Consider the following 13,593-nt stretch of genomic DNA (forward strand, 5'->3'; position numbering starts at 1 on the left):
TCTTATTTAACTGATTGCTATCAGTTTGATGTAAATGGTGATTTTTCTAGACATACTGAGGTAAAGTTTGGTGTTCCACAAGGTTCTGTCTTACATCCACTGCTTTTTTTTCTTTATATAGGTTATCTCTGGGTGATTATTATTTGTAAGCATGGTATTAGTTTCCACTGTTATGCTGATGACACATGGTTGTATGTTTCTGCAAAGCCAGATGAGAGACACCAGCAGCTTAATAGAATTGAGGAATGTGTAAATGACATTATACGCTGGATGCTTATTAACTTCCTTCTGTTTAACTCTGACAAGACAGAAGTACTTGTACTTGGAACACATGCAGCTAGAAGTAGGTATTTTGATTACACAGTAACTCTGGATGGCCTTTGTTTCTTCATGTGCAGCAGTAAAAGACCTCGGTATGATCATTGAAGCCTGGCTTTCATTTGAAAATCATATCGATAACATTACCCGGATAGCTTTCTTTCATCTCAGAAGTATTGCTAAGATAAGAAATGTCACTACATGATGCAGAAAAACTAGTTCATGCATTTGTTACCTCTAGGTTGGATTATTGTAATGCCTTACTGTCTGGATGTTCCAATAAGCGCATAAACAAGCTCCAGTTAGTTCAAAATGCAGCAGCAAGAGTCCTTACGCTGTAAAAAATTATTTATTGTTTCAACTTAAAGTTAGTACCTGGGCTGCCTTAAAATTTTGAGTTCACTGAAATTCATATAGTAAGTTGAATAGTTCACCTTGTTGTGTTAGCTTACTATATTAATTTCAATGAACTCAAAATTTTAAGGCAGCCCGGGTACTAACTTTAAGTTAAAACAACAAATCATTTTTTACAGTGTACTAGAACTATAAGATATGACCACATCACCCCTGTCTTATCCACACTGCATTGGCTCCCAATCAATTTTGTATTGATTATAAAATACTGCTATTGATCTTTAAAGCATTGAATGGTCTCACGCCACAGTGCAATATCACATTCACAGTGCAATATCACATTCACAATTAAGCAAGATCGCACAAGCAAGCATGCTAAATTGTCACAACTGTGCTGATATTCAGTACAACAGCATGACCGTGAATGTGATATTGCACTCAGGATGTTTTTGGGCAAAAGGTCCTTCATCAGCTGTGTAAGCACTTTTAAATTTTAGCTTAATATACATTTATACAATGTGGGATGTGTTGTGGAAATGTGAATTTTAACCTAACTTTTTTTAAAAATTACAAAAAAAACTTATGCCAACTTACTGGAACAAAAGACAGAATGTTCTTAAATGTCTTAGCTTCATTATTTTGATGTAATGAATTTTAAGAATTATTTTTATGTACAGAATACAGATGCTTTTAGACAGATTATATAATAAATCAACTGTCACAAATTCCTTCTCTTAGCTTGTGGCCTGTTTCCCAGGGTGACTGGTACAGCACTTGTTTATGCCATACATGTGCTTTTGTTTTTCGTTTTGGTCCTGTCTCTGCCACTGTCACAGCACTAGTTGATTAAACAAATGTGTTCACCTTTTCTCTGTCTCAGTGTAATTAATTTCTGCCCTGTTTCTGTTCCTCCTCGAACATGTGCCTGTAAACACTACGTTTACAAGCACCTCATATTCCAGTTTTGCCCTTATTCCAAAAGAAGAAAATATTCTTACTAAGCTGTTTACATGACTAATGAAAATTAATATTCCACCAATATTCGTATTTGCATCTCTACTCAGCCACATCTCTACCCCAGCCTTGCAAACTGTTGTCTTGTTGGGTTGTGTTCAATGCACAGAGCTGATCGTAAACTGGCAAGAGGCTGTGTCCCAGACTGCCTTAAAAACCCCAACTGAGACACATATTCTGAATACACTATGCATGTCCAAAGAATTCTCTTACCATCCAAGTAATGTCAGCATATCCCACGTCTTAATCAGAAAATACTAAGTTTGGAATAAGGCCAAATTTGGAATCTCTAAAAGAAATATGCTGTTCATATGACCTGTATCAACTTCTGAATGTTGTCATTTGTAACAATAGTGGAATGTTATTGTGCATGTAAATGTACAGATTGTGTTTTTTGTCCCATTTAGTGTTTGCCTTGATTTTTGAGTTCTGTGTTTTCTGATTCTAACCTTCATCTGCGTTGATGATTATCCTGTGTCACCTGCCTGCCTGTGTTTTAACCAATAGTACAGACACTGACTATGATTTCAGGATTGATTACAATAAAACACACATTTTTATGCACCTGTGTCCTGCCTCCCACTTCCACATACTACTGAGCAAGCCCAGTTGACCTCAAGAGGCAAAGATGTGATTTTGCAGGATGTTATACAGGAGTTTCAGTTACAAAGATTATTCAACTGGTGAGTGTTTCAATAGGAACAGTAAATAAAGTAATATCTGCATTTAGCTCCATGGGAAAGTAAATATAGCTGGAAATGCACTGGTTAAAAGCACTCATTCAATGACCGAGATGTTCAGGTGCCCAAGAATGTCAATGCAGGATGTGACTGGTCTATCAGTTGGTTCATAACTACACAGAAAGGGTTAACTCTCTTACTACAAAGACAAAAGAATATTTGCAAGTTCAGTGGTGCAAAAATCATCAGCACTGCTCTACAGAGATGTGGAAAAATATGGTTAATAAGTAATTTTCACCATATTCTCAAAAAGTGGGAGCAGGTACATACTGTATGTGGTACACACGAAGAGGCCTGAGTGTGAAGTATTTTACTGAACTGTAGGCCTGAATTCTGGACCAACGAAGGGGTCTGGTGGTTCTATTGTACTATAGCATTTTGCTGGCATGGTTTGGCTCCACTTGTTCCCTTAGAAGAAAGTACCACTGCAAATCTATACAGAACCATTCTGACTGATCACCCTTATGCTATGATGAAACATTTCTGTTGTGATGGCTGTGGTCTATTTTCAGGATGGCAGTGTCCCAATGCACGAGGGTTTAATAAGGGGTTTATTTATACACAAGTCTGATTAAGACTTTCTTGTAGTAATTTAGACCATCTATTTGCAACGATCTATTTATAGCTATTCTGATCCAAATCAAAATGTAAAACGTGTGTAAGCCAGGGATGTGATATGTCTTTCGCAATTCAGTGGCAGAGCTGGCACGACTCTAACTCCAACCTGAGGACTGACACCTCCACAGCACCATTTTTCTTTTTCTCTCTGTCAGTTTTGCTCTGTATTGTCAGGTTTACAGTGTAGTCACATACGCTTGCAAAACTAAAACAGGGATTTGCCATGGTTCTAAAAGAAGAATGTACAACTAATTTAAAACATTTTAAAAAGTAAACTGGTAGCCTAGAATATAAGGATTAAATAGTATATTGAATAGAGTATATTGAAAACTTTATGTACATTTTATATACAGTGCATACTGTGTTCTGTAATATCTCATACTGCAGCCTGGGTTATTAGCGGAGCTCCAGTGGAGCACCATACCTAAGAAAAAATGGTCAACCCATTGAGTCGATTTTTTGTGGTTTGTCCGTGTACCACCACTCATACACACCGCCTAGTGGTCAGTGTTAGTAATTATCAGTCATACACACCACCTCGTGGTCAGTGTTAGTAATTACCAGTCATACACACCGCCTAGTGGTCAGTGTTAGTAATTATCAGTCATACACACCGCCTAGGGGGCGGCACGGTGGTGTAGTGGTTAGCGCTGTCGCCTCACAGCAAGAAGGTCCTGGGTTCGAGCCCCGGGGCCGGCGAGGGCCTTTCTGTGTGGAGTGTGCATGTTCTCCCCGTGTCCGCGTGGGTTTCCTCCGGGTGCTCCGGTTTCCCCCACAGTCCAAAGACATGCAGGTTAGGTTGACTGGTGACTCTAAATTGACCGTAGGTGTGAATGTGAGTGTGAATGGTTGTCTGTGTCTATGTGTCAGCCCTGTGATGACCTGGCGACTTGTCCAGGGTGTACCCCGCCTTTCGCCCGCAGTCAGCTGGGATAGGCTCCAGCTTGCCTGCGACCCTGTAGAAGGATAAAGCGGCTAGAGATAATGAGATGAGATGAGACACACCGCCTAGTGGCCAGTGTTAGTAATTACCAGTCATACACACCGCCTAGTGGTCATTGTTAATTATTACCAGTCATACACACTGCCTAGTGGTCAGTGTTAGTAATTACCAGTCATGCACACCACCTAGTGGTCAGTGTTAGTAATTACCAGTCATACACACAGGCTAGTGGCCAGTGCTAGCCAGTAAAGAAATAAAACAAAAGAGACTGGCTATGATATAAGAAAATTCTACAACCCAGAAACAGATGGGAGCTCCGCTTTTAGGCAGTGCCTAAATCTATATATTAATAATATTCTCTTCTCCTCTGTCTTTCTCTGCAGTCACTGAAAAAGAAGTCCAGCAGTGGTAAGTTACATTCTTTCTTTTTCCTGTCCTTTTCCAAACCTACATTTTATCCTTCTTTTCCTTTACTTTCTTATCAGATCCTTTTTCATGTCACCAGTCACTTCAAACCAACACAGATTAATGATGATAAAAGAAATATCTGTGTGTGTTTTTAGGTTTTATAAGTGAAATATTGTTGTGTATAAGAACACAGCCTCAGATTTACTCTCACAGTATTGATGAATGTTTTTGGAAAATGCATGTTTCTGGACCTGTGTTACCATGGACACACAGTGAGGTATTGTATCGTTAGTGAAGGGAGTATGTATGAGGACAGAAATTACTGCTCAGATTTGTGGTTGGATGTAGATTTAGTGTGGGCACTGTGTGCAGATTTTGGCTCATGTGCTCATTCCTGTGTCAGAGTGTAGATGGATGGGCTTTTATTTGTTAGTAGAATCAGTGTGAAATGTTAATTCGAGACAATTACAGTATTATACAGTTTAGTGTTTTTCCACATCCACCACCCTTGAGTCAATTATTGAGCTCACTAATGAGCAGTGTAGTGAATAGCTCTTGATTTTATAGCATTACAAGTTTTATGTACAGTATCCTATGGTATACCTGTCAGTAATGGCATTGTGAGTCAAAACTTTAACTGAACTACAAACATGGCTTCCCAAGACTACAATTCCCAAAGTTCACAGTGCCCCTGTCTCCTTCCTACTAAGTTCACCTGACTGTCGTTAACTGTTAATCAGCAATGCTACTTAAGTCTCTCTCTCACACACCTTCAGTGTGAAGTATCGTTTTGTGTTTACCCGGTCATACTGAGCCTTTCTTGTCTGCCTGCCTGCCTCTAGTTTCTTGGACCTTTGCTACGCTTACCTGTTTCACTCTCTAGTCTGCTCTCTACTATTCTGTTTGCCGATCGACCGACCCCTGCCTGCTTTCTGACTTCGAGTTTGCTTTCTGATTTGGCTATACTTCCTATTTGCATCCCCACTCTCCCCTGCACATACATCCATGAGTGCCTGCAGTCTGACAGGATACTTCACCTCAAAATGGATGTAGTGGAGGAGGTGAAGCAAACAGCTTTAAATGCTCAGGGACGCCTCTTAGGAGAACATCAGCAGATGCTCGCCAACCTCAACACCAGGATGGCACAGTTAGCAACTGTGGTGTCGCAGGCCCTCCTAATGTGCTCTGATGCCTCTTCAAATCCCATGCAGCTTCTCCCAACTCCCGAGAAATATGCCGGTGATGCCCTTAACTGTAAGGGATTTCTGCTTCATTGCTCCATGTACTTCGCTACCATGCCAAACCTCTCAGGCGAACATAAAATAGCAAAGTTTCTCTCGTTCCTCACCGGTAAGGCGCTACAGTGGGCTAGCGTGGTATGGAAGAGTGGAGAGGAGCATACAACCTCATATGAAGATTTTCTAGAATGATTCAAATGAGTATTCAATCATGAACCTGAAGGGATAGAAGTCGGTGAAAGTCTACTCACCATCACCCAAGGTGCAAGAGTATGTACTGGACTTCAGAACTCTTGCAGCCTATAGTGGATGGAATGAGTTAGCTCTGAAGGCAGTGTTTCACCAAGGTAATATTGAGTGACCTGGCTTGTAGAGATGAACATCTCACGTTGGACTCCCTCATAGACCTCGCTATTTGACTGGATCATCTACTTTCCAGCCAACCCTCTCTCAAGGAGGACACCAGACCAGCTCCGTCAGCTGATGCGTCCACACCATGGAGGTTTCGCAAACTAGACTGAAATGCTCTGAACGAGAGAGAAGGTGATGCGAGAGGCTATGTTTCTACTGTGGGAGTTCAAACCATCATATCACACAGTGTCCAGTCCGTCCAACTCGCAACAACACCTGAGCCTGCTCCTGACTCGGTGAGTCCGGTGAGAAACTTTAACTCACAATTGTTTCAAGTACTTGTGTTGTTGAAACTGCCAGCCTCGACCCACATATTATCTGCCTTTATTGACATAGGGCGGAGGGGAACTTCATAGACAGTTTGATCATCCAGGAGTTCGATCTACCCACAACCCTTCTGCAGAGTCCACTCAGCGTCAGGACCATTGACGGAGGACCAATAAGAGATGGTCTCATCACTACTAAAACCACTCCCATTCACATTCAAGTAGGAGCTCTTTATTCAGAATTCATTTCACTCTTTATGACTTCTACAGTTAACCAGGACATCATCCTGGGTAACCCATGGTTACAGCTCCACAACCCACTGATATCTTGGCAGAACAAGGAAATCCTCCAATGGTCCCCCACATGCTTTCAGAACTGTTTGTTACGTCCATAGCTCTGTATTTCGTCTACTTCTGTTGAAAGTCCTCAATCAGCTTCATTGGACAATGTACCTGAATGTTATTCTGACCTGATGGAGGTTTTTAGTAAGGGTAAAGCTTGTGGCCTACCACCACACCACCCTTACGTTTGCACCATCGATCTCCTCCCAAGTACGTCACCTCCACACAGCAGCATCTACCCTCTTTCCCAGAAGGAACAAGCTGCCATGGAGAAGTACATCCAGGAAGTGCTCAAACAGGGTTACATTTGTCCCTCCAAGTCACCTGCCTCTGCAGGATTCTTCTTTGTAGAGAAGAAGGGAGGAGGCCTTCGACCTTGCATAGACTTCAGCGGACTAAACCAAATATCTGTAAAGTACCCATATCCTCTACCACTGGTTCCCTCTGCATTAGAGCAACTACATTCTGCAAGAATCTTTTCTAAACTTGACCTGCGCAGTGCATACAACCTAATCAGAATCCGAGAGGGTGACAAATGGAAGACTGCTTTCAGCACCACCGCTGGCCATTTTGAGTACTGGGTCATACCATATGGCCTTTCTTCAGTGCCAAGCATCTTCCAATGCCTAATAAACGAGGCGCTCCAGGACATGCTGGGGAAGTTTGTAATTGCATACATCGACAACATCCTGATCTACTCTCCTGATGAAGCAAGTCACCTGGAACATGTCAGGTCAGTTCTTAAGCGTCTACTCAGTAATCACCTCTATGTTGAAGCTGAGAAATGTGAATTCCATTTATGTCAGATTTTGTTTCTGGGGTACATCATCAGTGCAGAAGGAATCAGCATGGATTCCTCCAAGGTGCCTGCCATCACATCTTGGCCAGTACTCATGTCTGTGAAGAAGCTTCAATGTTTTCTAGGTTTTGCTAACTTCTACCAACACTTTATCAGAGGTTTTAGTACCATTGCAGCTCCCTTAACTGCCTTGCTTAAGAAGGGACCCAAATGTCTTCACTGGAACCCTGCAGCTGAGGAAGCCTTCTGCTGACTCAAGACTGCATTCACTTCAGCTCCAATCCTGCAACATCCTGACCCAACCAAGCCATTCACAGTCAAGGTGGATACCTCAGAGACCGGAGTGGAAGGAGTACCAGGCCTAGACATTAAGCATTTACTACTGGTGGCCCATTGGGCCAGTGGAATTGAAAAGTTACTGGCCCAAATGGAAAATGTGGTGGCCCGAAGGCGCGTGGTACCCGAACCACAGCTGCTACAGGCAGCCGCTGCAATGTTTGTACACAGGTGTTGTACAAAGAGGGGGGTACAGGGGCCTTCCCCCGGAAAATTTTGATTTTTCAATTAATATTCGTGCATTCTGGTGCATTTTAAGGTGAAATTAATGAAAATAAGATTATTCATATTTTGCTAACATTATTGTTTGTTCACATTGATATTTTGTTTGCATTTCTTGTTCTATCAATTTCTTAGTTACATTTAAAAATGTCCTTTGTTCTTGTTCTCTGTTCGTTTAACACGTGCTGTTGATTACTGTTTTACATTAATTGTTTGTTTAAGTTTTAGAATAAGCTAAGTTTTGCCTCACCATGCAACTAACTTGTTTATAGAATAAGCTTTGCCTGTGTTAGGACTGGGACTGTTTTGGCCTCTAGAGGCCGCTGTTATTTCCTTTGTTTGGTCATGTTTGTTTTGGTCTCTAGAGGTCGCCACTGTGTTCTGTGTTTTGTGTTTGTCTTATTGCCTGTTTCCTGCCCCGCCCTGTCCTTAATTAGTTTGTGTATTTATACCCCTGAGTTCAGTCCTCTTGTCACGGAGTCTTTGTGCTGTTATGTTTAGCTCCAGTTACCTCTGTACCGTGTTCTTTGCCTTTGTCTTTTTGGTTTTGCACTTTGCTTTTCTTTTTGGACTTTTTGGACTTTAGTATTTACTGTTTTTTTTAAATCTTCTGAGCGTTGGTATTTTTGCCTTTTCTGGTTTTTTGGCTTTTGTTTTGACTTTGAACTTCTGGACTTTTTTATTTTTCCCTTCATCTTCTGAGCGTTTTGGATTATTTCTTTTTGGACTGTATATATTGTAAATAAACTTTTTGATACTTTTCTACTTCCGCCTCACGCCTCTGCATTTGAGTCATCCCCCTGGTGGCCTAATGGGGGTTTGCTGGATTATCACACCAGTGAACCAGGTTCGAATCCCAGCAAAACCCTAACAGAAAGACTCCGTCATGACCGACTCAGCAGAGGCTTCTTCAACTGTCTATGGCCGCTTTAACACACTTCAGAGCTACCATGGACACTCATGGACGTACTCTTGCAAGCCAATGTGAGACCCTTACTCGCCACGAGGTACTGCTTCAGCAGATTGGAAAAACCCTGGCACAGCTGACTTCTCTACCCCCATCTCCTCTGCCTGATTCTGCTCCTGCTCCTCCATCCGCTCCCGCTCCAGTGCCTCCGGCCATGCTGCCTCCTTCATCTCGCGAACCCAGCCTTCCTGCACCACAGAGGTATGACGGCAAGCACAGTGAGTGTCGGGAGTTCCTGCTGTTTACTGAGGAGATGCTTCGTGTCTTCGATCAAGCAGACATCAGTAAAGACGCAGCCAGAAAGCTCATGTCCATCTGGCAAGGGGGAAGCGTCGCAGACTACGCCATCTCGTTCCGGACACTTGCAGCAGTAAGTGGATGGAACGAGACTGCCCTGGTGTCAGCCTTCCATGGTCTGTCTGACCCCATCAAAGACGGTCTGGCCTCTATCGGATGCCCAAGTGACCTTGAAGCTCTGATCTCACATTCTATTCGTCTTGACAACAGGATGAGAGAACGCCGCCAAGTCCTGAGCCTCCCCGGCCTCCCTGCCTCTACCTGGAGCCCGTCTACCTCCTCCAGTGACTGTCCAGAGCCCATGCAAGTTGGCCGTACTCGTCTCTCCGTAGCCGAGAGGGAGCGCAGAAGAAGGGACAAGTGCTGCATCTACTGTGGCAAGCCTGGTCACTTCCGGGCATCATGTCCCGAGCTCTCGGGAAAAGGACCGCCCCGTCCAGCCGAGGGAGGGTTGTGACGGGGCCTACCCTCTCTCCCGGACTCCCTGGCCAAGGAATCTACATCCCGGTCTCCATCTCCTGGGGTGAGTCCGTCCACTCTTGTCAAGCCTTGTTAGACTCAGGGGCGGCTGGAAACTTTATGGATATCCACTTCGCCCAAAGTATCAATGTCCCGACTGCGCCTCTTGAAGTCCCACTGTCTGTGTCTGCCCTCGATGGCCAAGCCTTAGGTGATGGAAGAGTCACCCAAGTAACTTCTCCAGTCTTCCTCCAGTCTCAAGGTCACAAGGAAGAGATATCCCTGCACCTGATTCCTTCACCAGAGTTCCCAGTTATTCTAGGTCTTCCTTGGCTTACCCGCCACAACCCTCGTATAGACTGGGTCACTAGCCAGGTTGTGGAGTGGGGTCCTGCTTGCTATGCCTCTTGTCTGCTCTCTAGCTCTCCTGTATCTCCTGCCGAGCCTCCTGATCTCACCGAGTTATCTCAAGTTCCCACAGAGTACTGGGATCTCAAAGAGGTCTTTAGCAAGAGCAGGGCTGCCGTTCTTCCTCTGCACCGCGCCTACGACTGTGCCATTGACTTGCTCCCTGGGACTACTCCTCCTCGGGGCTGACTGTTCTCCCTCTCTCAGCCAGAACGCAAGGCCATGGAGGAGTACATCAAGGAAGCCTTGGCCTCTGGGTTCATTCGACCCTCCACCTCACCCGCTGGTGCCGGCTTCTTCTTTGTCGGCAAGAAGGATGGGGGGCTCCGGCCATGTATTGATTATAGGGGCCTGAACAAGATCATCATGCGCAACCGCTATCCCCTTCCGCTGATGTCCACAGCATTCGACCTGCTCCAAGGCGCCACCATCTTCACCAAGTTGGACTTACGGAACGCATACCACCTCATCCATATCCAACAGGGAGACGAGTAGAAGACCACTTTTAACGCCCCGTCAGGGCACTACGAGTACCAGGTGATGCCCTTCGGACTCACCAATGCACCAGCTGTTTTTCAGGCCCTTATCAACGACGTCTTGAGGGATATGATTAATCTATACGTTTTCGTCTACCTCGACGACGTCCTGATATTCTCCAAGACCTTACAGAAGCACCGCCACCATGTCTGCCAAGTCCTCCAGAGACTTTTACAGAATAATCTGTTTGCTAAAGCCCAGAAATGCGAGTTTCATGTCCCCGAGGTCTCCTTCTTGGGATTTGTCGTACGAACGGGGCAACTCCAAATGGACCCAGCCAAGACCCTGGCCATCCGGGACTGGCCTACTCCCAAGTCCGTTAAGGAGGTTCAGCGGTTCTTAGGATTCGCCAACTTCTACCGCAAGTTCATCAGGAACTTCAGTTCCGTAGCAGCACCTATGTTGGACCTCACCAAAAGGACTGATGGATCCTATGTCTGGTCCCCTCAGGCGGAAAAGGCGTTTAATGACCTCAAACACCGCTTTTGCACGGCACCTATTCTGGTTCTCCCGGACACCTCCCAACCATTCATCGTGGAGGTGGACGCCTCGGACAGTGGTGTCGGCGCGGTGCTCTCTCAACGCTCGGAAGGGAAGCTGCACCCCTGCGCTTACTTCTCCCACCGCCTGAGCCCTGCAGAGTCCCGCTATGATGTGGGGGATCGGGAACTGCTAGCGGACAAACGAGCCCTTGAGGAGTGGAGGCACTGGCTGGAGGGAGCGCAACATCCATTCCTGGTGTGGACGGACCATAAAAACCTGGAGTACCTCCAGCAAGCCAAGAGGCTGAACCCATGACAGGCTAGGTGGGCTTTGTTTTTCAGCTGTTTCAACTTCACCCTATCATACCGCCCGGGCTCTAAGAACACCAAACCGGACGCGCTCTCCAGACTGTTCTCGCCCAACAACAGGGAGAGTGAAGTTGGGCCTATTATCCCTGTATCCTGCATTGTGGCTCCTGTCCGCTGGGGTATTGAGGAGACCGTTCGACAAGCTCAACGCCGGGACCCTGATCCTGGGACGGGGCCACCGGGCCTCCTGTACGTCCCTCGTCAAGCCCGGGCCAAGGTTCTCCAGTGGGATCACTCTTCCCCTCTCACCGCCCACCCGGGAGCTCGGAGGACCCTGGACTTCCTGAAAAGACGCTTCTGGTGGCCTAACATGGAGAAGGAAGTGAGGTCATTCGTCCTGTCCTGTGAGGTCTGCACCAGAACCAAGAACCCGCGACAGCGTCCCCAGGGCCTCCTGCATCCTCTGCCTATTCCCCGGCGTCCCTGGTCCCACGTGGAGGTCGACTTCATCACGGGTCTCCCTGAGTCTCAAGGTAACACTGTCATTTTGGTCATAGTGGACAGATTCTCCAAGGCCTGCCGCTTTATACCACTGTGCAAACTCCCTTTTGCCCTTGACACTGCTAAATTGTTATTTAATCACGTCTTCTGAGTCTTTGGTCTTCCACAGGACATCGTCTCTGACCGGGGGCCCCAGTTCTCTTCCCGAGTGTGGCACGGCTTCTGCAAGCTCATCGGGGCCACTGCCAGCCTCTCCTCTGGGTTCCACCCCCAGTCCAATGGCCAGACGGAGAGGCTCAACCAGGACCTGGAAACCACCCTGCGAGGCCTGGCGATGGATAACCTGACATCGTGGAGCACCTGGCTGCCATGGGCAGAGTACGCCCACAACACCCTGCAGTCATCGGCCACCAAGCTGTCGCCGTTCCAGTGCCAATTCGGGTTCCAGCCACCTCTGTTCCCAGACCAGGAGGAGGACGCGGGGGTGCCCTCGGTCAACCAATACGTGAGACGGTGTCGCAAGACCTGGAGCAAGGTCAGGAGGACACTCATCCAGACCTCCAGTACCAACCAGACTCAGGCCAACCGCCATAGGAGACCTGCCCACACTTTCCGCCCTGGGCAGCGGGTTTGGCTGTTCACCAAGGACCTTCCACTGTGGGTGGAGAACCGCAAGCTTGCTCCTCGCTACATTGGCCCCTTCAAGGTTGTACGCAGAGTTAACCCTGTCTCCTACCGGCTCCAGTTACCATGTACGCTAAGGATCAACCCCACATTCCATGTTTCCCTGTTGCGGCCCGTACTGATGTCCACGTATGCCCCTGCCCCTAGGAACCCTCTGCCCCCCGCATCTTCCAGGGTCAGACCGTTTTCACCGTGCGCCACCTGCTGGACTCCCGCCGGGTTCGCGGGAGTCTCCAAAATCTTGTGGACTGGGAGGGCTATGGCCCTGAGGAGCGCTGCTGGGTCCCAGCTCGGGACATACTTGATAAAGAGCTTTGTCGGGACTTCCATTCGGCCCATCCTGATCACCCTGGGAACGTCAGGAGACGCTCCTGGGGGGGGGGGGGGGGGGGGGGGGGGTCCTGTTAGGACTGGGACTGTTTTGGCCTCTAGAGGCTGCTGTTATTTCCTTTGTTTGGTCATGTTTGTTTTGGCCTCTAGAGGTCGCCACTGTGTTCTGTGTTTTGTGTTTGTCTTATTGCCTGTTTCCTGCCCCGCCCTGTCCTTAATTAGTTTGTGTATTTATACCCCTGAGTTCAGTCCTCTTGTCACGGAGTCTTTGTGCTGTTATGTTTAGCTCCAGTTACCTCTGTACCGTGTTCCTTGCCTTTGTCTTTTTGGTTTTGCACTTTGCTTTTCTTTTTGGACTTAGTATTTACTGTTTTTTGGATCTTCTGAGCGTTGGTATTTTTGCCTTTTCTTTTCTGTTTTTTTGGCTTTTGTTTTGACTTTGAACTTTTGGATATTTTTTTATTTTTCCCTTCATCTTCTGAGCGTTTTGGATTATTTCTTTTTGGACTGTATATATTGTAAATAAACTTTTGATACTTTTCTACTTCCGCCTTACACCTCTGCATTTGTGTCATCCCTCTGGTGGCCTAGTGGGGGTTTGCTGGATTAT

At 46.2% G+C, this 13,593-nt stretch overlaps 1 protein-coding gene across 2 annotated transcripts in view; it reads left to right on the forward strand.

Annotated features, from left to right (window-relative positions):
- Nucleotides 1-13,593, forward strand: part of ncs1a (neuronal calcium sensor 1a) — a 225,822-nt gene that overhangs the window by 79,583 nt on the left and 132,646 nt on the right. For both annotated transcript variants that reach the window (XM_060913112.1, XM_060913111.1), the window contains exon 3: nucleotides 4,371-4,395. In XM_060913112.1, coding sequence (XP_060769095.1) covers nucleotides 4,371-4,395 — 25 coding nt within the window. The remainder of the gene's footprint in view (nucleotides 1-4,370; nucleotides 4,396-13,593) is intronic.

This window comes from Neoarius graeffei, chromosome 28 (genome assembly GCF_027579695.1).
Source record: "Neoarius graeffei isolate fNeoGra1 chromosome 28, fNeoGra1.pri, whole genome shotgun sequence".
Lineage (NCBI taxonomy): Eukaryota > Metazoa > Chordata > Actinopteri > Siluriformes > Ariidae > Neoarius > Neoarius graeffei.